The sequence below is a fragment of the Phyllopteryx taeniolatus genome, chromosome 8 (assembly GCF_024500385.1).
Source record: "Phyllopteryx taeniolatus isolate TA_2022b chromosome 8, UOR_Ptae_1.2, whole genome shotgun sequence".
Classification (NCBI taxonomy): Eukaryota; Metazoa; Chordata; class Actinopteri; order Syngnathiformes; family Syngnathidae; genus Phyllopteryx; species Phyllopteryx taeniolatus.
The window spans coordinates 8,949,207-8,974,034 of record NC_084509.1 but is presented as its reverse complement, the minus strand read 5'-3'; the positions used below and the strand labels follow the sequence as shown (position 1 = coordinate 8,974,034).

Below are 24,828 nucleotides of genomic sequence, written 5' to 3'. Positions count from 1 at the left end.
GGTCACCACATTCACACACGCACAGGAATAAAACTTGTATGTTGCAAGACCCCCCAAAAACATGTATTTGTATTGTTTTTTTGTATATTTTTTTTTTCAACCAGTCTTTGCATAAACTTTATAGACACATGCAGATAAAAATAGATGTCCTTTCTATCATAGAGTAATATGTTTGTTTGCCTTATCCACTAACACTTCCAATGCCATTGCTTGCAACTTCATTTTGTGCTTGCGGCGCTCAAATTTTGCATCAGTGTTACCAAAAGAGCAAAACCCTCTTAAATATGGCAGCCTCCACCACTTTTACACCTGTTGCCAACAGTGCATGCAATCTGTGATAGTGAGTGAGCATACAATTTAGTGCCTGCTCTCTGGGAACTCAGTAAATCAGGTTTATACTGTATTCTCATGTATTTTGTCAAAGACACACACAATAACTTCAGCCCTTTTTGAGCTATAATGAGCAGTATGGTTAAAATCACACAAAATGTGTATGTTATCCCAAACAAACTGACTTGTGTTCTACACACATAAAATGTATGTGGGATACAATGGAAATACAGTAAACAAAATCAAATACACAACAAACCTGAAATACTGAGGGCCTGACCATTTTCCACACCTAAAATGGTCTTTTGGCCTTGCTGTGGTGGCTGACTTGCTGCCGCATATGTGCCTCTCTATGATGCAATTAGTAGGCTTTGTTCGTTAATGGAGCGGAGGTGTAATTCCTCTGAGCTGCTGCTGCTGCTGGTGCTGGGGCCAACCATTACCGTCAATCTCCTGAATAATTGACAGCAAAATGATCCATACGATAATTAATGTTTATTAAAACACTGCTTGAAAGTGAACAGTGGCAAACATCAACTATTTGGCAATCTGGAACTTGTGGAAAATGGCAGTGAACATCCATCCATCCCTCCATTATCAATACTATAGTTATTTACATTTTATTTATTATGGATCATTACTACTAAATTAACTGATTTCATTTCCACGTTTATGAGGTGTAAACAGTGTCTAACGAGCATTCCTCGAGATGAAACATTCCCACACTTTATTTCAGTCCATTGGTCCCAAGTGTTTTCAATCAAGTTCTGCTCCAGTGAACACAACTGAGGTTTTTATTTATTTTTTGGCTTCTACCTCCTCTCCCCATGGTCCTCCTCCACCCATGCTACAATCTTCCCTTCCCAGCCGGGCACCACTGCTCCATCCTGAAATACCTGCAAAAAAAATTCTGAAGTGGAATAATTTTTTTTTTTTCCACTCAAAATTCAGCACACAACACTACTATTATGACCATATGAAAAGTATTTTTTTGATATGTTTGCAAATGTATTTTTAAAAAAAAGTCACATAGCCATTGCTCAGTTATTTTGTTAATGCATCTTTGGCAGTAATTAAACCCTCAAGTCTTCATGAATATGATTCCACAAGCTTGGCACACCTAAGTTTGGGCAGTTTTGGGCCCCTTTCAACATCAGCATAAATGTTTCTGATCTGTGCTCCGAGACAATCCTTACTCAAGAGGTCTACAGACAATTCATTTGCTTTCAACTGCGGGACCTTTCGATATAGAGCCTTTCCCAAATCATGTCCAATCAACTGAATTTACCACAAGTGGACATTTAAGCTGTTGAAACATCTTTAGGATGATAGGTGGGAAAAGGATAAACTTGAGCGCAATTTTGAGCTTCATGGTGAAGGCTATTAATGGGTATGTACTAAAAAAAAGCACAAATCTTTAGAAAACGTGGACATCATCACAATTGGGTCTTATCTGTAGAATTTTGAGGGGGGGGGATTTAATCAATTTTGGAATAAGGCTGTAACAAAACAAAAAAAATCTGGAAAAAGTGAAGCACCGTGAACACTTCCCAGATGCACTTTATAATTCAAGAAACCACAGATGGCGGCTCAGTGTTATGAACTTCAACCGGAATGAAAAAGGCGGTGCTAATATTAGCACATCATGCTCTACTGCTGCTGTTTTTTGTATGCAGCAGTATAATTTCCCTCCCACCTCCTCTTTCACGGTGCCAAACTCCGGGTCAAGAGCTTTGAAGTGGTATCTGAAGCTGCCTTGTCGGTCCACAGCGGCCTTGAAGTCTCGCAGCGTCACCTCACCTAGACTGTGAGAACACAAATGCCAGATACTAAACATCCATATCACTTGGTTCGGGGATCCAGCATGGAAAAAGTTTGACTAGACTGCATGGCTTTAGACAACTGCCATGTAATATAAATTATTTATTAACATTCCTTGTGATGTCCATCCATCCTTTTTCTATAGCTGAAGCCTATACTAGCTGACTTTGGATGAGAGGTGAGGTTTACCCTGGACTGGTTGCCAGTCAATCGTAAGGTGTGATACTATTATTCGTCAGGCTTTATAACACAGTGGACACCTGCAAACGTGTACAACCCTAAAGTCATTCAGTCTGGAAACTGACCAAAATATTTTGGGGGAAAAATGCCTCAAAAGACTCCTACAAATGTCAATTGGGAGATGTCTGAATACATCATTGAAGTCACTTGAGTGACCATCAAAGGATCCACTAATGTTTTGCTGCTGTTTTTTTGCAACACTTTTTCCTATGAGGTACAACAAAAAATAAGCAAAAAGTGGGCTTTATTATTTTTTGACAAAACTGCTCATTTTCCTCAAAAGCACAATTATAGTGCAGTTGCTATGTCTTGTGCTGAATTTTGTTTCCATCCATCCATCCATTTACAGTATGGACTGGTCACCAATCAATTACAGGCATATATAGACAAACAACAATTCACACTCACCTATGAACAATTTTCAGTCTTCAATTAACTTAAGAAGCCTGTTTTAGGAATGTGGTAGGAAGCCGCAGTACCCGGAAACAAAACAAAACGCTAAAGGATGCAGAGTAGATACAAATTCCACAAAGGAGGGCCTGTGATGAGAAAATTCCACAAAGGAGGGCCTGTGATGAGATTTGAACCTTTGACCTCTCAACTGTAAGGCATACATGCTACAGTTTTGTGACGATAAAAAATATTATGAAAAACACACTTCTGGCTCAGGGTGATATCTTGAATACTGTTATAACCATTTGTGAATAAAACTGGCTTATATTCTTACTATATGATAAATAACAAGATATATTGACCTTTTGGGTATGTTGATGAGGAAGGGGGTGAGGGAACGATCGGTGAAGTAGAGCACTTTTGTGGAGACGGCGGCATCCAACCCTGGGCTGCTGTGAGAGTGTGCCATTTCTGCAAATAATACAAAAAAGAACAACAAAAAAGGCTTTCAAAACATCTCAAAGCCAATAGTGTCCTGTACAGCAGTGCAGAAAGAATGCGACTAAGATGGATGATAAGTTTTGGTGCACTTACTTGAGGTCTGTGGCCACGAGTCTCGGTCTGAAGAGTTGGCTCTGCGGCCAGGCGATTTAAATTCCTCCTGAAAAACAGCCCCCCGTTATTCACCATTAATGCTTGCAAGTCATTCCTCGTGACAAACGTACCCCTCTGTTCTGCTGTCGCTGGGTGTCCAACAAGTGCAGGCGGTCCATGAGGCTGGACACGCCTTGCTCCAGGGTGTCCAGGGTGTGATGCTGGGGATCGTGGCCGGAAAAGTTGTCCCTCAGACTACGCAGGGCTTCCCTCACCAGCTGCAGCTCCTCGCTCTGTGACATCAAATTATGACTCAGCGGTTTCTGCCAATATGCTAGGAATGTATTGGGGGCAAGAACACATGTACTTACAGGTGCACTGTGTTGGAATGCCAGAGGAGAGCTGCTGTAACCACCTTCACTCCTGAATGACTGTAACACGGAAGACCATATTACAATACAATGATACTGTACTAATAGTAGTAGTACAATATTGTTCCAAAAATCTTAATGTTACATCGGATGATTATTTATTATCACAACAAATGAGCTAAATGTCTATTTATCTGTATAAAAAAAAAAAAAAAAGTCCACGTTTTATCCAGCTCTTGTATTGAATCTCACTGGAGTGTGTAAGGGTACCTAATATTATGCACAGGCTATAATTAGTAATTTAAATTTCCACCCATCCATCCATTTTCTGAGCCGCTTCTCCTCACGAGGGTCGCGGGGTACACCCTGAACTGGTTGCCAGCCAATCGCAGGGCACATAGAAACAAACAATCATTGATACTCACAGTTACACCTACGGGTGATTTAGAGTCTCCAATTAATGCATGTTTTTGGGATGTGGGAGGAAACCGGAGTGCCCGGAGAAAACCCACGCAGGCACGGGGAGAACATGCAAACTCCACACAGGCGGGGCCGGGGATTGATCCCGGGTCCTCAGAACTGTGAGGCTGATGCTCTAACCAGTCGGCCACCTCATTGGTGAGTTTGGGCAAGAGTCAATGTACACCCTAGACTTTTTAGCCAGCTAAGCACAGGGCACAAAATCATTTACACTCATATTCACAACTACGGACAATAGAGTCTTCAATTAACCTAATGTATATTTTTGCTATGTGGGAACAAGAAAGCACAGGGAGAACATGGCCTGAGCTGAGATTCGAACCCAGGATTGTGAGGAAGACCTGTTAACCTCTATTCCACTGTGCTGCCCACATAAGCTTATTTAAGTAGCTACATTATGTTATTTTTAAATGATTTACCCGGTGGTGGCCAACGTCATGCGCTTTGTGCTGAGCCTCGTCTTGCTTTAGCTGCTGCAGCATTCTGTCCTTCCTCCCGAGTTGCTGCTATGGCAACAACAGAAAGAAAAAGACATGCATTTCCATATACAAAATGCCCCTTGAGGTTGCATTAGCAGGTCAATTTCAGAACAAAATACCTCATATTCGCCCAGTAATTTGTTGCGTTCGCTCAGGTTGTCTTTGAGCACCACCTGCAAAGTACATCAAATACATCATCGTCGGACTCGGATTGTGGGCCCAACGGGTCAAATAATTCTAAAACTCATCACTGGTTTTACATTTTCTCCTTCCAACTGATCTTTGGCCATGTTGCTCCTCAGTAGCTCCTGCTTTAGCTGCAGCACGGCGTCCTCCTGCACGGACAGCCGCTGCTGCAGGGCATCCTAATGAGCGAGAGGGTCGCACCACAGGGTGACCAGCATACTGACGCACAATTCAAATACATCATACTTGGACTATAATCACGTCTTTTCATAATGATAAAATGTTATTAACAGAAATGAGTGCATATATAGGGACATAAAGCTGTTTACATCATGTGTGCATGTAAATGAACAGGCATGTCAACATTTTGGAAGTTAATTAACAGACTGGTGTCCAAGTTGTTGGTCAAGTTGTTATGCACGTAAGTGAATGGACATACAGATGTCAGCATTATAGAAATGTTGACATTATGTATCAGAATGTGAACATTATATGTGGACAGATGGATGTTTGAGTTATGTGTTTTGAACAGACAGACAGATGTTTACACGTGTATAAGTGAATGGATAACATGAGAAAGCCATTTACATTGTATGTTCGTATATGTTTGTGTGTAATATGTTTTGTATGTAATAGTGCACAACAGATGAACGCCGCGAGCCGGTTATGTTATCGTGATTGAATGGGACCAGCTTCTAAAAATATCCTCTCTTTTACTTCACCAACGTGACACGTCACCTCCTCTGTGGGGTTGACTTCTGAGTAGTGGGCGGATGATCCCAACACTTGGTGAACTCTGCTCCACGATGATAGTAAGACCCCCCCCCCCCCCTCGCACATTGAATTTAAATGAACGTAAGGTCACTGAATTCTTGGCCCGACCGCTGAGATCTCATCATTCCCCAACAGCCAATCAGAGCGAATCTATTTTCCGTATTTAAAAAGCTTATTTAAATGTCACATATTAATGAGAAATCCAGCCATCTCAACTTCCAGGTGTAAAAGAGCAACTAGAATAGATTGAAAAAGGACTTTCTGTGCATTTTCAACCTAAATCATGCTGCAGACCTAATAAAAAAAAAAATAATGAAAAAAATCTGATGGAAGACGGCCTTTCATGTCTATATGGACAGACAGACGTCGCCAACATTAGGTGTGTATTTGAATAGGCAGACATGTCTGCATTATCAATATCTGTAAATGTGCAGACATGTTTATAACAGCCAGATTTTAACATTGTGCATTTGAATGGACAGACAGATGTTCATGAGTGTATGTAAATGGAAAGACGTATTTCTGTGAATGGAAAGATGTTTACATTGTGGGGTTTTATGCGAACGGAAAGACATAATACAAGATGCGACGTGTGCTCATGACTAGCTGTTAATGTTGGCTCACAGTCGCCATAAAGGTTTCAAAATGGTGGCGTTCTGGCAAAATGCTCATTGTAGAATCCGGTAAAGATTGGTCACTACCGTTTAATCGCTTTTCCAACACTTAAGTTTCATTTACCTTGATGGCCTGAATGTGGCGCACATCCTGTTTTTGTCTCAGAAGTTCCCTCTAAGAGTTGGACAAATGAAGAGAGATGTTTTTTAAAAAATGGGCAGCCAAAAGGTTCATTAGATTCACTTCATGTACCTTGAGATCAAGGGCCTCCTCCATGCTTTGGTCCAGGCGGCTGCGTGTGAGAACCTTCAGAGGGAAAGAGTAAGAGCATGCTAATTAGACAACTTCAGAGCTACAATAGATAGATGCTGACAGGGGGGCGAGCAAGATCAGTGAGATTAATTTGCACTCCCCAGACAAGAGTGACGGCAATGGAACATCAACACAACAGAAGGGCTGAGAGTTCACACTAGCGGCGAGTGTGTCGTCGTCGTGGCTGCTGCTGTGTTTTCACGGGTTAGCAGAGATAAGATGAAGGGGGCACAGTACCAGCTGCTGCTCGCCATTAGCCCGGTTGTCTCCGAAGCTCACAGATCCACCGTGGTCGTCCTCTGGGAGAGAGCCGTTGAGGAGCAAAGCCTGCGGACAAACACACACACTAAATGTCATTAAAGTCAATTATCAATCTATTTTGCTTAACCAGTTCAGGCAGGTCATAGAGAGTTGGAGCCTATGGCAGATGATTTGGGGCGAGAGGCGGGGTACAACCTGGACAGGTCGCCATCCAATCACAGGGCACATACAGACAAACACGCATTCACACTCACATTCACACCGGTGGACAATGGGCTACATGCGGAACGTCATGTGACCAAACCCGGAAAACATTATAGCGGACTTCCTATGTATGCTCCGTTAGCCAGCATGACTACGGTTCGATTACATGATTGTTTGAAGCTGACGTTGCGAAAATTTTGTTTTCTTTATGGTGGGTGTCTTCGGACAAAAGTTAAACAGTTGTATATCATTTATTTATACAAATATGATATGTGGAGGCGGCACGGTGGCCGACTGGTTAGAGCGTCAGCCTCACAGTTCTGAGGACCCGCGTTCAATCTCCGGCCCCGCCTGTGTGGAGTTTGCATGTTCTCCCCGTGCCTGTGTGGCTTTTCTCCGGGCACTCCGGTTTCCTCCCACGTCCCAAAAACATGCGTGGTAGGTTAATTGACAACTATAAATTGCCCGTAAGTGCGAATGTGAGTGCAAATGGTTGTTTGTTTGTATGTGGCCTGCGATTGGCTGGCAACCAGTTCAGGGTGTACCCCGCCTCCTGCCCGATGATAGCTGGGATAGGCTCCAGCACGTCCGCGACCCTAGTGAGGAGAAGCGGCTCAGAAAATGGATGGATGGATGGATGATATGTGGAAACACGAAAGAAAGCCAAAATACTGAATCTGTCATATTTGGTGGCTCTGTGGTGATGCCTTATGTTAAAAAAAGACATTGCAGACGTTCATTTCCTATGGCTGGTTGGACTGGTCTCCTTCACTTGCTCCTTTGCTTTAACCGGTTTTGCCAAATGCGGATGTTGGTTGCACACACACCGGATTGAGAGTCTTCACTGACCTTATATGCATATGGACTGAACACAACATTTCAGTAGTTTAATTCATAAAGTGATGATGAAATGAAAACCCCAAATTCACCATCTCAATAAATTTTATTTTAAATTAGAATATTACATAAGAAACAATCTAAAATATTTGTAACATTTAGGTGGGGTGTGTATGTGGGGGGGGGGGGGGGGGGGGTCCGGTGCCCGTGCCCCTCCCTTTGGGACTGGTCGGGGTGCTTCGGTTGTGCTCGAGACCTCCCTGGGTCCTGGGGGGGTCGGTGCTTGTGCTGGGATCACTAACAACACAGGTTATACTAACATATCAACTCACAGGTTCTTACAGGTGTTTAGAAACTAAAAAAGAATCCCACTGCACCATTCGTCAGTTGCACTGCCTTGCTCATTTTCGGACACTGTCCTGCCCTTTTCTGTCCTCGCTCATCTTTTTCTCTTGGTTATTGTACGTCCTCACAAAGTGCACCCCCCATCCACAAATAATAACACGATTTGACTGTTGTAATGTGTTCAAATATCTCACTATTGTTCTGCTGTGGTTCTCACCCCTAGTCCTCTTGTCCACTCTATCCCTCTGTCTGTCCCCTAAAACTCTTTTCTGTGCAGCTGCATTTTCAATAAACATCAGAATAATAATAATAAAAATAAATAAATAAAAAATAAACAGAGGGAGTATTTCAAACTCTCTATTCTCCATTCTGCCAGGCCATGCATCTGAACAGGACAGTTTAAAAAACAAACAAAAAAAACAGTTAGGTAACAATCGGGCTTCTAAAAAGTTTTTCACTGTGTTTAAGGAATCCATATGATATATTAGTTTAGAGAGTAATGAAACATTTGCATGCTATTCTAGTTTATTGACATGCACCTGCAGATTTATATACGAGAATGTGTATTTATATAGATGATGTATGGGCTATATTACAGGCTAACGTGTCCGATTTCATCAATTGCTGTACGCTGGCATGCATATTATCCTTGTGAACATCCACAAATGTCCATTAAAAAAACATTTGTTTTGCCATAAATTTCAGTATGGCCCCCAGAGGACTTCATAAAAACTGAAATGGCTCCAAAAAGTTGCTGATGTACCTGAAGGCGGAACACCATCCTTCTGGCCTCGTGCATTTCCTTCTCCAGCTGCTCCTGGTGGACGTCCAGCTGCTCCTCCCAGGACTTGTCTTCCTCTGGCACATCATGACCAAGGGAGGGGCACAGCCCACAGAGAGACATCTCCTCTGAAATGAGAGCGAGTGTGTTGTCAGTGGTGTGAAGCGTAATACAAATACATGTCAGGACAAATTTGAAATCTGACTGACAGTTCCATGGCTAATACATGGGTGTATGTTGTTGAAATTACCCTGCCAAGCACTGCTGATTCTGAAGGCACTAGGCAGATTATTAGATTGACATGGCAGCAAATAGAGGCTGTAATCTGATTGGACAGAGAATTGAACATACACATACAGGAAACAGTGCAGCCAAGAGAAATACTACAAAAAGAAGAGATTTGGTGGCCACCAACCTGCCAGGTTCTTGTCTGTCAGCTCTGATTCGGTGTTGCATGGTCCTCCCCGCTGCTCCTTGGGCTGATCGCGAATGGTTTCGTCTCCATGCGTATCGCTGGAGCGGGTGACAGCATACTCCTCTTTGGGCGAGCGCACAGGGCTAGCTGAGCTGAGGCTGAAACAGATGGTGAGCGCAGGCATCCCTGTGACTGTTTGCGCCTCCTGCCAGCTGTGCGGCGATAAATAGAGCCATGTGCATAAAATGTTGATCTGAGTTTGTAACTGCTCTCGGAGGGGCACGAAAATTATGAATCAAGCCCATCTGGGTAAATGATGCAAATATTTCAATTTTTAGATACAGTGGAAAATATGCCGTAATGTAAAAATGAATTAATTACAATTTTTATTTTTCATTGTACATACTGTATTTTATGTACAAACGTTTTTTAAAATAATTTCATTCTATATTTGTTTCATTTTAATACAATTAATTATAAATAATAAAAAACATTTAAACATTGATTCTGAAAGTGTGTTCTGAGGACCGGGGTTCAATCCCCGGCCCCGTTTGTGTGGAGTTTGCATGTTCTCCCCGTGCCTGTGTGGCTTTTCTCCGGGCACTCCGGTTTCCTCCCACGTCCCAAAAACATGCGTGGTAGGTTAATTGACAACTATAAATTGCCCGTAAGTGCGAATGTGAGTGCAAATGGTTGTTTGTTTGTATGTGCCCTGCGATTGGCTGGCAACCAGTTCAGGGTGTACCCCGCCTCCTGCCCGATGATAGCTGGGATAGGCTCCAGCACGCCCGCGACCCTAGTGAGGAGAAGCGGCTCAGAAAATGGATGGATGGATATATTTAACTTTGAAAAAAAAATCCATTTGATTTACTCCATTAAAAATGTTTGTTTTCAAACACTTATTTAGCTACCGTTTTTAATTGTTATAATGTTCAATGCATTTTAATTGAATCATTATTTAAGTATAGTTTTTTTTTTTTTTCCTATATGTAAGTGCAGTGTTAATATTCAAATTGTATAATGTTACAGTGGATTACGAAAATACAGGATCAAATTTGCATTGTTTTTGATGAATACTAATGAGTATATTGCTAGTATATTATTATCCTTATTATTCTCATCATTATTATGACTAATATTATTGTTATTATTACTACTGAATATTAATGTTGGTTATTTTGGTGGTACTTGGAAAGTCAAGTATATTTTTACAGTGGTACTGTAAAAAGTTGAGAACCACCGCATTAGAATGAATAGTTTTAAGATTAAAATAAACTATTTTACATATTGTAAATCAGAATCAGAATCATCTTTATTTGCCAAGTATGTCCAAAAACACACAATGAATTTGTCTCCGGTAGTTGGAGCCGCTCTAGTACGACAACAGACATTACAATAGACAATAAATAATAATAATAATAATAATAAATAATAAATAAACACCCTTCCCATGGGCTCACCACCTGTGGGAGGGGCCATAGGGGTCGGGTGCAGTGTGAGCTGGGCGGTGGCCGAAGGCGGGGACCTTGGCGATCCGATCCCCGGCTACAGAAGCTGGCTCTAGGGACGTGGAATGTCACCTCTCTGGCAGGGAAGGAGCCCGAGCTGGTATGTGAGGTCGAGAAGTTCCGACTCGATATAGTCGGACTCGCCTCCACACACACCTTGGGCTCTGGTACCAGTCCTCTCGAGAGGGGTTGGAGTCTCTTCCACTCTGGAGTTGCCCATGGTGAGAGGCGCCGAGCAGGTGTGGTTATACTTATTGCCCCCCGGCTCGGCGCCTGTACGTTGGGGTTCACCCCGGTGGACGAGAGGGTAGCCTCCCTCCGCCTTCGGGTGGGGGGACGGGTCCTGACTGTTGTTTGTGCCTATGCACCAAACAGCAGTTCAGAGTACCCACCCTTTTTGGAGTCCTTGGAGGGGGTGCTGGAGAGCGCTCCCGCTGGGTACTCCATTGTTCTGTTGGGGGACTTCAATGCTCACGTGGGCAATGACAGTGAGACCTGGAAGGGCGCGATTTGGAGGAACGGCCCCCCCGATCAGAACCCGAGCGGTGTTCTGTTATTGGACTTCTGTGCTCGTCACGGATTGTCCATAACGAACACCATGTTCAAGCATACGGGTGTCCACACGTGCACTTGGCACCAGGACACGCTAGGTCGCAGTTAGATGATCGACTTTGTGGTCGTGTCATCGGACTTGCGGCCGCATGTCTTGGACACTCGGGTGAAGAGAGGGGCGGAGCTCTCAAATGATCACCACCTGGTGGTGAGTTGGCTCCGATGGTGGGGGAAGATGCCGGTCCGACGTGGCAGGCCCAAACGTATTGTGAGGGTCTGCTGGGAACGTCTGGCAGAATCCCCTGTCAGAAGGAGTTTCAACTCCCACCTCCGACAGAACTTTGCTCATGTTCTGGGGGAGGTGGGGGACATCGAGTCCGAGTGGACCATGTTCCGCGCCTCCATTGATGTGGCGGCCGACCGGAGCTGTGGCCGTAAGGTGGTCGGTGCCTGTCGTGGCGGCAATCCCCGAACCCGTTGGTGGACACCAACGGTGAGGGATGCCGTCAAGCTGAAGAAGGAGTCCTATCGAGCCTTTTTGGCCTGTGGGACTCCTGAGGCAGCTGATGGGTACCGGCTGGCCAAGCGGAATGCAGCTCTGGTGGTCGCTGAAGCAAAAACCCGGGCATGGGAGGAGTTCGGTGAGGAAGAAAGAAAGACTTCCGGATGGCTTCGAGAAAATTCTGGTCCACCATCCGACGTCTCAGGAGAGGAAAGCAGTGGACCACCAACACTGTGTATAGTGGGGATGGGACGCTGCTGACCTCGACTCGGGACGTTGTGAGTCGGTGGGGAGAATACTTCGAAGACCTCCTCAATTCCACCGACACGCCTTCCCATGGGGAAGCAGAGTGTGGGTTCTCTGAGGCGGGCTTTCCTATCTCTGGGTTTGAGGTCACCGAGGTAGTTAAAAAGCTCCTCGGTGGCAGGGCCCCGGGGGGGGGGATGAGATTCGCCCGGAGTTCCTAAAGGCTCTGGATGTTGTGGGGCTGTCCTGGTTGACACGCCTCTGCAACATCGCGTGGACATCGGGGACAGTGCCTCTGGATTGGCAGACTGGGGTGGTGGTCCCCCTTTTTAAGAAGGGGGACCGGAGGGTGTGTTCCAACTACAGGGGGATCACACTGCTCAGCCTCCCTGGTAAGGTCTATTCAGGGGTGCTGGAGAGGAGGGTCCGTCGGGAAGTCGAATCTCAGATTCAGGAGGAGCAGTGTGGTTTTCGTCCTGGCCGTGGAACAGTGGACCAGCTCTACACCCTCGGCAGGGTCCTCGAGGGTGCATGGGAGTTCGCCCAACCAGTCTACATGTGTTTTGTGGACTTGGAGAAGGCGTTCGACCGTGTCCCTCGGGGAGTCCTGTGGAGAGTGCTTCGGGAGTATGGGGTACCGAACCCCCTGATACGGGCTGTTCGGTCCCTGTACGACTGGAGTCAGAGTTTGGTCCGCATATCCGGCAGTAAGTCGGACTCGTTCCCGGTGAGGGTTGGACTCCGCCAAGGCTGCCCTTTGTCGCCGATTCTGTTCATAACTTTTATGGACAGAATTTCTAGGCGCAGCCGAGGCGTAGAGGGGGTCCGGTTTGGTGACCTCAGTATTGCATCTCTGCTTTTTGCAGATGATGTGGTTCTGTTAGCTTCATCAAGCCGTGACCTCCAACTCTCATTGGAGCAGTTCGCAGCCGAGTGTGAAGCGGCTGGGATGAGAATCAGCACCTCCAAATCTGAGACCATGGTCCTCAGTCGGAAAAGGGTGGCATGCCTTCTCCAGGTCGGGGATGAGATCCTGCCCCAAGTGGAGGAATTCAAGTATCTTGGGGTCTTGTTCACGAGTGAGGGAAGAATGGAACGGGAGATCGACAGGCGGATCGGTGCAGCATCTGCAGTGATGCGGACTTTGTATCGGTCCGTTGTGGTAAAGAAAGAGCTAAGCCGAAAGGCGAAGCTCTCAATTTACCGGTCGATCTTCGTTCCTACCCTCACCTATGGTCATGAGCTGTGGGTCGTGACCGAAAGAACAAGATCCCGGATACAAGCGGCCGAAATGAGTTTCCTCCGCAAGGTGTCCGGGCTCTCCCTTACAGATAGGGTGAGAAGCTCGGTCATCCGGGAGGATCTCAGAGTAGAGCCGCTGCTCCTCCGCATTGAGAGGAGCCAGATGAGGTGGCTGGGGCATCTGATTCAGATGCCTCCCGGACGCCTCCCTGGTGAGGTGTTCCGGGCATGTCCCACCGGGAGGAGACCCCGGGGACGACCCAGGACACGCTGGAGAGACTACATCCTTCGGCTGGCCTGGGAACGCCTCGGGATCCCCCCGGAGCTGGATGAAGTGGCTGGGGAGAGGGAAGTCTGGGCGTCCCTGCTGAAGCTACTGCCCCCGCGACCCGACCCGGATAAGCGGTAGAGAATGGATGGATGGATAAATAAACAATAGACATTTAAACTATTGTTTGTTTGCTTGTTAAAAACTTTGTTTGCTTGTTGTTCATCTATGAACGACTTGGCCTATATGTTAATTTTAAAAATTAATTGTGGCCCACAAACGTTTGCGGTCTGACATCTTCAGTCATTTTACTGTATTTTAACTTTATTTTCTTTCCTCTATTATTATACAGTGGTTGGCTCATGAGACCCCACAAGTGTGTTTTGCTTTTTCTTTAATTTTTTTTATGTTTTACAAGGTCACCGTAGAAGGATATAAGTGAAAAGTGTGACGTTATCCATAACATCACACGGTCACCTTCCACTTCCCTTTCCTTTACACTTTCTGTCAGGCACCTTCAAAGGGTGAGTCATTTTACTTTTTGTTTTATGTAGTCCTTTTACACTGATGTTGTATGCTTGCATGAGAGTCGGGAATTTTAAAATGTAACGTAAAGACCCGGTAAAGTAAATTCAGAAATTTGTTTCTCAATGTATTTTACGTTTGAAGATAATTGCTGAATGTGAGTCTTTATATAATGTATGCAAAACTTCTGGTTTCAACAGTGTGTGTAAGCATAAGAAAAGATGATACATGAAGTAGCATAGATATTTCCAGGTCGTGGCAGAGGTATTTGATTGAGAGTTGACAGTTGAGCAGGGCGTGGTTTCAGCGTATTTCGTGGACACACACACAGCATTTGAGAGCGGAGACAATGGCTTGATTTTTCATAATTTTGAAGCTTCATTTTATATATCCATCCATTTTCCATAGTGCTCATCCTCACTGGGGCCGCGGGCGTGCTGGAGCATATCCCAGCTAACTTTGGGTGAGAGGCGGGGTACGCCCTGAACTGGTCGCCCGCCAATCGCAGGGCACATATAAACAAACAACCATTCACACCTACGGGCAATTTAGAGTCTTCAATCAATCGACCATGCATGTTTTTGGGATGTGGGAGGAAACCGGAGTACCCGGAGGAAACCCACACAGGCACGGGGAGAACATTTGAACGCGGGTCCTCAGAACTGTGAGGCAGATGTGCTAACCAGTCGTCCACCGTTCCACAGTCTATACAGTTAATAAAGGTTATATGGACAGTTTGACCCCGAAATAAATTAATTCACTTTACTTTCTACAGGAGAGATTAGAAGTCAACCAACATCATGGAACGGATTATGGACTTGCAGACTTGCCAATATCACTGACACTGGCTGCAACATGATCACTGAGAAAGGCACGCAGAGATGATGCAGGAAATTCCTGACATACTTTGCTAGCTCTTGAGTCACAGCGCTCCATGAGGTTTGCACTGGATAGTGGTCGTCCACTATGTGTTGGAGAGCATCTAAAGCAGCCGGAGGACGGGCGAGCAATGCAAGCTGTCATCTTCCCTTTGCTTTGTTTTGACAGAAATAAAATGAAACTACTGTAAACTATGAACTGTGGTATTATGTCTGGCAGGGAGATTCCTTTTACCCCCTCCCCCCTGTGTGTATGGGGAAAACAACTCTTTGGGAAAGAGAGGAGGAAAAAAGATCTGAACTCTCTTACTCCCCAGGCAAAGCAGAGCAGGAACAAAACTGCAGGCTTAAGTGTAGTGGAGGATAAAACCACAGAACATCCGGAGGCATTCCATTAGCACTGTAAAACATGTTGCATGATTTAGATTGAAGTTGAAGAGATTTTCGGTTCTTTTTTGGGGGGTGGCTTTGCTAATCGCATTATTTCTACTCTGTAGTGGGCATCGTGCTTTATATTGTGCATTTTTATTAGCTTTCCAAACATTAAGTGCTCTCTCGTACTGCTTTCTAGTCAGTTGGTTTACAACAAGCATCGCAAATACATCAGATCAAAACCAAATCAAGTATGTATTTCTTTATAAATAATGATGCTGCATATAGGGGAATAAATGGGATGGACGCAATCAAGGACCTACAAAAGGGACATTTTGATGAAATCTTAAAAAAAGAAGCTAAGACTTTTAGGTAACCAGTTTAAGAGATTCATGGGTACTTTCAACACAGCAAAAGCCTAAAAGACAGTAGTCCTAAAATATATCAAAAATGACCGTTTTGAGATATTCTGGACATAATTGATTGTGAAACAACAGCCAGACTCATTAGCATGCTAAAATAGTTTATCGCTAACCAGAATGAGAGTATCGATTATCGCAGCAAGTATAAAAAACAAGTAATTAGAACAAATAATCAGCGATTTAGCACAATTAGCATTTGCTAAAAAAACTAATGCTGAGCCGACGGTCTTACATCAGACCAGCAACCAAATTATTACAATAAATGATATATTTTTGCAGAAAATTATTTTAATTGAAAATAAAAAAATAATTTTCTGAAAAGAAATTCATAATCAGTTTTTGAGATATGTCAGTCTGGTAAATTATATTTATTCATTACATGTGGGCCTGATGGCAGCTAGGGCCAATTTGTCCCGTGGCATCAGGGAAGCCAAGAGGGAGATCGCACACCACTTCAGTGACAGCAGTGACACCAGGAGTCTGTGGGGTGGTATTCAGACCATTACGGACCATAAACCCTCACCAAAGACACGCGACAGCTCCACCTCCCTGCTCAATGAGCTAAATGACTTCTTTGCTCGCTTTGTGGCACACAACAGCACCCCTGCAAACAAGACTCCACCCGCTCCTGGTGACCAAGTGACCGGGACAGCGTGAAAAGATCTCTCGACAGGATCAACACACGAAAAGCACCGGGCCCAGATAACATACCTGGTCATGTTCTGAGGGACTGTGCAGCTGAACTCACAGATGTCTTCACGGACATCTTTAACACCTCCTTGAGTCAGGGTGCTTGCTGTCCCCACGTGCTTCAAAGCCACCACCATCATCCCGGTCCCGAGGGAAGTCTTCTCCCTCCTGCCTCGATGACTACCGTCCGGTAGCCCTCACTCCCATCCTGATAACGTGCCTAGAGTCATGCACACATCAAGTCCTCCCTCCCCCCCTCCTTGGACCCCTACCAGTTTGCCTCTCAAGGTTGTGTGTTGAGTCCCCTCCTCTTCACCCTGCTGACCCATGACAGCACACCGACATACAGCTCCAACCTCTTCATCAAGTTTGCAGATGACACAACTGTGGTGGGTCTCATCAGCAACGGGGACAAGACAGACTACAGGAGTGAGGTGAGCCGCCTGGCCAGGTAGGAAAACAGTCTCTTCCTAAATATGGAAAAAAACAAAAACAAGGTGATTGTTGTGGACTTCAGGAGAGCGCACTCCCAGCATGCTCCCCTGAACATCAACAGTCCTGCGGTGGAGTTCCTGAGAGTCCACATCACCTCTCCTGGACCAGCAACACCTCATCACTGGCCAAGAAAGCTCACCAGCGTCTCTACTTCCTGCGCAAGCTGAGAAGAGCCAGGGCCCCTACCCTCATCATGTGCTCGTTCTACAGAGGGGCTATAGAGAGCATCCTGACCAACTGCATCACTGTGTGGTACGGAGTCTGCACCGCAACGTGTCGCAAGACTCTCCATCGCATAGTGAGGGCAGAGTGAGAAGATCATCGGAACCTCCCTGCAGGACATTTACCGCAGCCGCCTCACCCGCAAAGTCCTCCACATAGCGTGGGATGCCACCCATCTGTCACACAGCCTCTTCAGTCCGCTGCCATCAGCGAGGGGACTGTGGAGTCTGCAGGCCAGGACTAGCAGACTACTTCTCTGACCTTGACTATGTTGCACATGCCACCTGATCTTTGATATTGCACATTCAATTAATACTTTTTATACTGTATATACCATACTTTTATTTAGCTTTTTTATTGATATTATTTGTACTGTCTTTGTAGCACTGCGGGCCCTTGAGTACCGTTATTTCAATCTTCTGTTATGCACGTTGAAGAATTGACAATAAAAGCACATTGACCTTGGTAATTTAATTCCCACTTTAATTTGATTGAAGACATGGTTATGCACATAATAACCCAGCCAGTGCTGGCTTGGCATCGCGGCAGTGTTGCACCAAATCCAGCAGTCTGTTTTACTTTTTATCCAATAAATACTGTATTTGTATATTTAATACATAGGTAGTACAGTCAATTTGCAAAGTTGTTGTACAGGAATACATTTATGGTGCTGCTTCTTCAGTAATTCATATTATGTCGGCATGAAATAATCTTTAGGTTAACTGTGTAATAAACTTCTAACAACAGACGAATGAGCGACGAGTATCGATCTGTTGTTGGTGTATTGACACTGTACCACCTGAGAGATTACGGTGCGATGTTACGTTTTTTTGTTTTTTTATCCCACCCCTGCTAACGGGTAGACATTTTCTTCCAACTTCTCAGAGAAAGGCTGTAGGTCACCCCTCCCAACAACAAAAACAAAGACATCAAGTGAGTGTCTTATCAGAAGCTGCAGTGATTATGCCTGATGTGTTTCTCCAGAGGGAATCAGAGCAAACAGCCTCCTCCTTATCTCTTTCTGAGCTGATGACATGATGACACTATCAAGATACCTTCAATCACCACCTAAACTGTCTCCTCCTCCTGGTGGCTGCTGACGCTCGATAAACTTTTTAACCTGGCGGCCTAGTTCATAACAGGGGAGGAGAAACGTGATTGAGGAGAATTTTGGACCTTCAATTTCAGATTAGGGCGGCACGGTGGCCGACTGGTTAGAGCGTCAGCCTCACAGTTCTGAGGACCCGGGTTCAATCCCCGGCCCCGCCTGTGTGGAGTTTGCATGTTCTCCCCGTGCCTGCGTGGGTTTTCTCCGGGCATTCCGGTTTCCTCCCACATCCCAAAAACATGCATTAATTGGAGACTCTAAATTGCCCGTAGGCATGACTGTGAGCGCGAATGGTTGTTTGTTTCTATGTGCCCTGCGATTGGCTGGCAACCAGTTCAGGGTGTACCCCGCCTCCTGCCCGATGACAGCTGGGATAGGCTCCAGCATGCCCGCGACCCTAGTGAGGAGAAGCGGCTCAGGAAATGGATGGATGGATGGAATTTCAGATTAGGATTTAAATGAGATTAGCATCAGATCAGCATCAGCGCGTGTGACGTGATGAATAGTCTGACTGCACAAATTTGTTATTTTGGTATGGAATAGGGTTGGGCATTTGACTGAATTTCTTACCGTATGGGGTAAATCAATGACTCGATTATTTTTAAATGAGATAATTTTCTAGTTTTACTTTACCTAGCAAACTAGTTGAGAGTGAATGGCACTTCAAGATGGTCAGAAAGGTGACAGTGGTTACCACATTTGTCTCACAGTTGAACGGTCCCAGTTTAGAATACCAATTCAGGCTCTCCAATGTGTACTTTTCTTATTCTTTCTCCCACATCCCAAAAAAGTGCATGTTAAAGTCATTGAAGACAAAATTCAGTCGTAGGGGACTTGAGTGACATGACTTGACTTGAGAATAGTCGCCAATTTTAGGATTTATGACTTGCTAGGTTAAAACTAATGAGAGACACAACACCTACGACGTCTTTAAGTCAGTCATGTATTTAATTGAGAAGACAATAAAGTGGTGAATTACACAGAGACTGGAATGTGGAAACTATACCATTAAATAACTACGATTGTGAATGTCTAAATATAGACATGTACATAAATTCCATCTTGAGTGGGTTGACTCATTACTGCGCCTCCGAAATATAAACTAATACAAGTAAATGGACTGAACTTCATAATGCGACAACATACAAAGAGCACAAAGCTAATGCCTCATATTCAGGCATTCACAAACACAAACACACACACACACACAAGCATATGAGAAATATTGGCACAAAAACAATTCAGTTTTTACATCTGTTTACATATGTTTAGGCCCATATACTGTATTTCAATATTTATCATGACATTAACAGTGTTATTACATTGGTAGCTGTAAACACACATGGATACGTTAGGGGAAAAAAATTATATTCTATTCTTCTAAATAATATATGTAAATTAATTTTATACTCCAAGTTGTTCATTGAATTTTTAGGTGTAAATGTACTTTTTTGTATTATCCATCCATCCATCCATTCTCTACCGCTTATCCGGGTCGGGTCGCGGGGGCAGTAGCTTCAGCAGGGACGCCCAGACTACCCTCTCCCCAGCCACTTCATCCAGCTCTTCCGGGGGGATCCCGAGGCGTTCCCAGGCCAGCCGAAGGATGTAGTCTCTCCAGCGCGTCCTGGGTCGTCCCCGGGGTCTCCTCCCGGTGGGACATGCCCGGAACACCTCACCAGGGAGGCGTCCGGGAGGCATCCGAATCAGATGCCCCAGCCACCTCATCTGGCTCCTCTCAATGCGGAGGAGTAGCGGCTCTACTCTGAGATCCTCCCGGATGACCGAGCTTCTCACCCTATCTCTAAGGGAGAGCCCGGACACCCTGCGGAGGAAACTCATTTCGGCCGCTTGTATCCGGGATCTTGTTCTTTCGGTCACGACCCACAGCTCATGACCATAGGTGAGGGTAGGAACGAAGATCGACCGGTAAATTGAGAGCTTCGCCTTTCGGCTTAGCTCTTTCTTTACCACAACGGACCGATACAAAGTCCGCATCACTGCAGACGCTGCACCGATCCGCCTGTCGATCTCCCGTTCCATTCTTCCCTCACTCGTGAACAAGACCCCAAGATACTTGAATTCCTCCACTTGGGGCAGGATCTCATCCCCGACCTGGAGATGGCATGCCACCCTTTCCCGACTGAGGACCATGGTCTCAGATTTGGAGGTGCTGATTCTCATCCCAGCCGCTTCACACTCGGCTGCGAACTGCTCCAATGAGAGTTGGAGGTCACGGCTTGATGAAGCCAACAGAACCACATCATCTGCAAAAAGCAGAGATGCAATACTGAGGCCACCAAACCGGACCCCCTCTACGCCTCGGCTGCGCCTAGAAATTCTGTCCATAAAAGTTATGAACAGAATCGGCGACAAAGGGCAGCCTTGGCGGAGTCCAACCCTCACCGGGAACGAGTCCGACTTACTGCCGGATATGCGGACCAAACTCTGACTCCGGTCGTAGAGGGACCGAACAGCCCGTATCAGGGGGTTCGGTACCCCATACTCCCGAAGCACTCTCCACAGGACTCCCCGAGGGACACGGTCGAACGCCTTCTCCAAGTCCACAAAACACATGTAGACTGGTTGGGCGAACTCCCATGCACCCTCGAGGACCCTGCCGAGGGTGTAGAGCTGGTCCACTGTTCCACGGCCAGTGAAAAAAATGTTTTATCACGCCAATACAGTACATATTCTGACTGAGGTTTGTACAGTATGAATTGAGTTCCAACTTGCTTTAACCAAGTAATGACTTGACTCGACTTGCTTGTAATTTAGTGGCAACTTGACTTACCTGACTTTTTTTTACCCAGTAACTTGGGACGCGAGACTTGCTTATGACTTGCACATATGTGACATACTCCCACCGCTGTATAAATTGTTATGTGTCACCTTTGGCTGGCGACCAGAAGAGGATGTACCCTGCCTCTCGCCCAAAGTATTCTATGATAGGCTGCAACTAAAGCGCTATAAAAAAAATAACAGATGAATGGATGGTGTCCCTAAAAGGGAAACGTACACTAGTTCATGAGCTATCCTGCTGTGGTAAATTAATTCCATTCTTTCATTACAAGGCATAATTACGTCTAATTTATTTGGGGGCATGTTTACATGCTTACAGTATACTGTAATAACCCATTCAGTGGCTGCTTGGCATTAGGGGTGGAGGAGCAGTACTGCGGTAGTATGTGTTGTTTTTATTCTATCTTAAAGAGTGCCGATTCAATTGTGAATGTGTATAAATAAAGTAAAAAATCCATCCATCTATCCAAAATATTTTTCCCCCACAAAAATCCAGTTTGCAATTGAATTGATTTTCCTCTGTGTGTCGATAAAAAGCAAATGACAGGTTGTACTTTTTGTTTGAACTACGGAAACTGCAAAGAAAGTTTGAAAAAAATTGTCTTGCGCAATCAAGTCAAATGAATCCCCTGTTGGGGATGCGGGGTTTCTGCATGATAGTGCCTTTGTATGATAGTGTTTCAAGCAGAGTGGCCGTCACTTGGAAGTGGCTTTGGATCTTTATCCAGCCTAGATGGTCATGTCATGGGTGTAGAAACGCAGCATAGGGGCTGTTATGTAAATTAGACCAATTGTTATGTAGTTGTGTAGTGTAAGTGCAGAACAGCTCGATAAAAGACATTTTAATAAATAGGCAAAATATTTACCTCGTTTTATTTCACACATGAAGGATGGCCAAGGACTCTAGAAATCTAAATATATATTTTTAATGCAATTAAAAAGTAAATTTTTACATAATACTGGAATTTCCCTCAGTATTAGTAAAGTTTTTATGAACAACGTGCTCTCGAAATGGAAGCAAAGGCAGTAATGGAGGCAAAGGAGAGTGCAGTTGCTAGGCAATAGCATCCGGCCTCACACAGACACACCCACAGCTATAGCGTGCTGTAAACAGACAGACAATAACCAGCCTGCTTAAGCTGTCACTGTCGCCTTGTTCCGTAACATGGATGTCGTCATAACGTGAAGACAAATAGGATGTGTGGCCACTTCCTGTCAGGTTCATGCTCTTGATGATAACATTATAGCAGCCTGTTTAATGGTAATAAAAAGAGAATCATGCTTACCATTTTATCTGTTTGGCCCCCATTCTGGAGTGTGCGTGATGCGGTCAACTGGAACCTCATGTCCGGGTGATGCCCTTATTCTCTGTCAGGACCATGACAGCCATGCAGGGAGGGGAACGAGGCAAACTGGATGGATCTCCACGTTTCACACAGGCTATGAAAAAGAACAGTGTTGGCAGTGGCGGCGGCGTTTTCCAAATCCTCTCATATTCATACAAATCCCAAATCAAAAAGCCCTGGAAAGCCTCCTTCCGTCCGCGCCTGGCTGGATGGTGCCAAGCTGCAGGGGGTTTACAGACAGAAGACAGAGCGATTGGTGCTCAGCAGCACCAGTCACTGTGCTATGCCTGCCCTCACACACACGCACACAATGAATTTCTGTCTCCAACTACTGATGCAGCTCCTCATTTGCATGTATTATCTCTAGTCCTCCTCTTTCTATGGCTTTGTTATTCCTTCTTTTCTTTCAATGCAGGGACGATGTCAGACACGGCTCTTTTTCGACTGGGTGTGTTTCCCCCTCCCCCTTCTCGTTTTCATTCCTCCTCTCCTTGCTGCTTGCGTCTCCACTTTCAGGACGAAGAGTTGGAGGGAATTTGTAATACTGCACAGAGCTTTTGAAAAGAATTTGGTGTATACCATGTGTGCTGAATCCTACGGCTGGATGGGTTAAGGGTATATTTATGCAGCCTAAGTATAATGTTACTGGGGGGGGGGGGGGGGGGGGGAACAAATCTGCCATTCTTTTATAGAAGTCTGCAATTATATGGCTGGTGTCACGAGGGGGTTGTCGAAGGCGAGGAAGGCAAGGCAAAAACGTGGAGGACCCAAGTGCAGGGAAGCAGGGAGTCACGGCAGGAGTCTCAAAAAATATTTAATCTCCAAAAAGGGCAAACAAGGAACATGGATAAAGCCAAACTAAACAAAGTCCCACAACAGATAACAACCAAACCAAATAAAGAAACACTTGAATATCGAAAACTAGAAACAAACTATGCCTGGTGAGTAAGACGTGGAACAGATAGGGACAATGACAATTAACCGACAAGAACTGAAAGAAACGAAATACGAACAGATTGACGAGACAACGAGGAACACCTGGACAAGACATGAGTGGCTGGAGAGAGCTGATTGGGCGACAAGGTAGAAGGTTGACAAGAACAGGTGGACACAACAACCAAATGAGCACACGACAAACATGGAACACAGGAAAACATGGAACAAAACTAAACAACCAAAACACAGACCATGACACAGACTATCCAAAGCAGGGGTCCTCAAACTTTTTGGGTCCACACAGATCCCTTACAAAGGAGAATTTTATCCAAGACCACGCCTGAATGCCAAATTACTTATTTTTTGTTGTTGTTATTTTTACATTTCAACCTAAATATTCATGACCTGTTAATTGGAAATAAGTGTAACCAAATTCAAACATCAGGGCTGCAAACATAGAGGAGCTAGTTAAAAAAAACACAAGTCCTTGTTGCCAAACTAGCGATTTGGTCGCCATATTTAGTGACTTCTGTCCGCTTTAGTGACTCTTTTTCAAAAAAGCGACGAGCGAGTTGAATTACTGCTAAGAAATATACAACCTGACCAGAGTCATTTTCACCTTGTTTTCCATACAACAACAAAATAGTCAGGGGGAAGGCATCACGTTAAACGTTGGTAAAGACATGGTGCTCATTTATACATTTCAAAAGCAGTGATTTATTTATGTTGGAAACTTTTAAACCGAGGCATGTAATTTCAAGCCACAAATATTTGGCTGAAGTCACCCTGCGTCACCTGTACAACGCTTCATGAAAAAAAGAGTGTGAGAGCTAGAAATGCTACAAGCATGAATGGATGTCAGATTTACATGATACAGTGGGAGGAAAAAGAATGTGAACCCTTTGGAATTTCTTACATTTTTGCATAAATTGGTGATGAAATGCAGTATGAACATCTAAATCACACAAATAAACAAACATTTTGCCATATTTTTATGGAAAATAACATTAACAGGACAGGGAGAAAAAAGACTGAACCATTGGATTTAATAACTGGTTGACCCTCCTTTGGCAGCAATGACCTCAACCAAACGTTTCCTGTAGTAACGATCAGGATTAATTTTGGACCATTCCTCTTTACAAAACTGTTCAGTTTAGCAAAATTCCTGGGAAGTCTGGTCTTTCAGGGCCTGCACAGCACCAAATACATCTTTCAATTTTGAATCTGTAACAGCCTCAACCTCAAGAGACTATAGGTTTTTGGTCCGTTGTTTCTC

At 44.8% G+C, this 24,828-nt stretch overlaps 1 protein-coding gene across 4 annotated transcripts; it reads right to left on the bottom strand.

The window, feature by feature from the left end:
- Positions 1 to 810: 810 nt before the first annotated feature.
- Positions 811 to 23,097, bottom strand: dixdc1a (DIX domain containing 1a). Of its 4 annotated transcripts, none has more exons than XM_061782098.1 (17): positions 22,557 to 23,097; positions 16,916 to 17,113; positions 16,665 to 16,851; positions 9,439 to 9,596; positions 9,006 to 9,151; positions 6,833 to 6,922; positions 6,536 to 6,589; positions 6,407 to 6,457; positions 4,969 to 5,073; positions 4,828 to 4,881; positions 4,649 to 4,732; positions 3,750 to 3,809; positions 3,510 to 3,671; positions 3,379 to 3,445; positions 3,147 to 3,255; positions 2,027 to 2,135; positions 811 to 1,226 (listed from the first exon to the last, which is right to left on the bottom strand). In XM_061782098.1, the coding sequence occupies exons 3-17, from the start codon at positions 16,781 to 16,783 to the stop codon at positions 1,143 to 1,145; spliced, it is 1,452 nt and encodes a 483-aa protein (XP_061638082.1). In that variant the 5' UTR covers positions 16,784 to 16,851; positions 16,916 to 17,113; positions 22,557 to 23,097; the 3' UTR covers positions 811 to 1,142. The 4 variants fall into 4 exon arrangements, with proteins under 4 accessions (XP_061638082.1, XP_061638081.1, XP_061638083.1 ...); XM_061782097.1 differs by having other exon boundaries at positions 4,649 to 4,735; positions 22,557 to 23,094; XM_061782099.1 differs by lacking the exons at positions 16,665 to 16,851; positions 16,916 to 17,113 and having other exon boundaries at positions 4,649 to 4,735; positions 9,439 to 9,650; positions 22,557 to 23,094.
- Between the last annotated feature and the right edge of the window lie 1,731 nt (positions 23,098 to 24,828).

Excerpts from the sequence above, each read along its gene's own strand:
- dixdc1a (XM_061782097.1), bottom strand. The coding sequence starts at position 16,783 with ATGATGGTGGTGGCTTTGAAGCACGTGGGGACAGCAAGCACCCTGACT. Across the intron at positions 6,923-9,005 it reads GGATGGTGTTCCGCCTTCAG|GCTTTGCTCCTCAACGGCTC; the intron begins GTACATCAGCAA and ends GTTTGTCCGCAG. Across the intron at positions 4,882-4,968 it reads ATCAGTTGGAAGGAGAAAAT|GTGGTGCTCAAAGACAACCT; the intron begins GTAAAACCAGTG and ends TGTACTTTGCAG.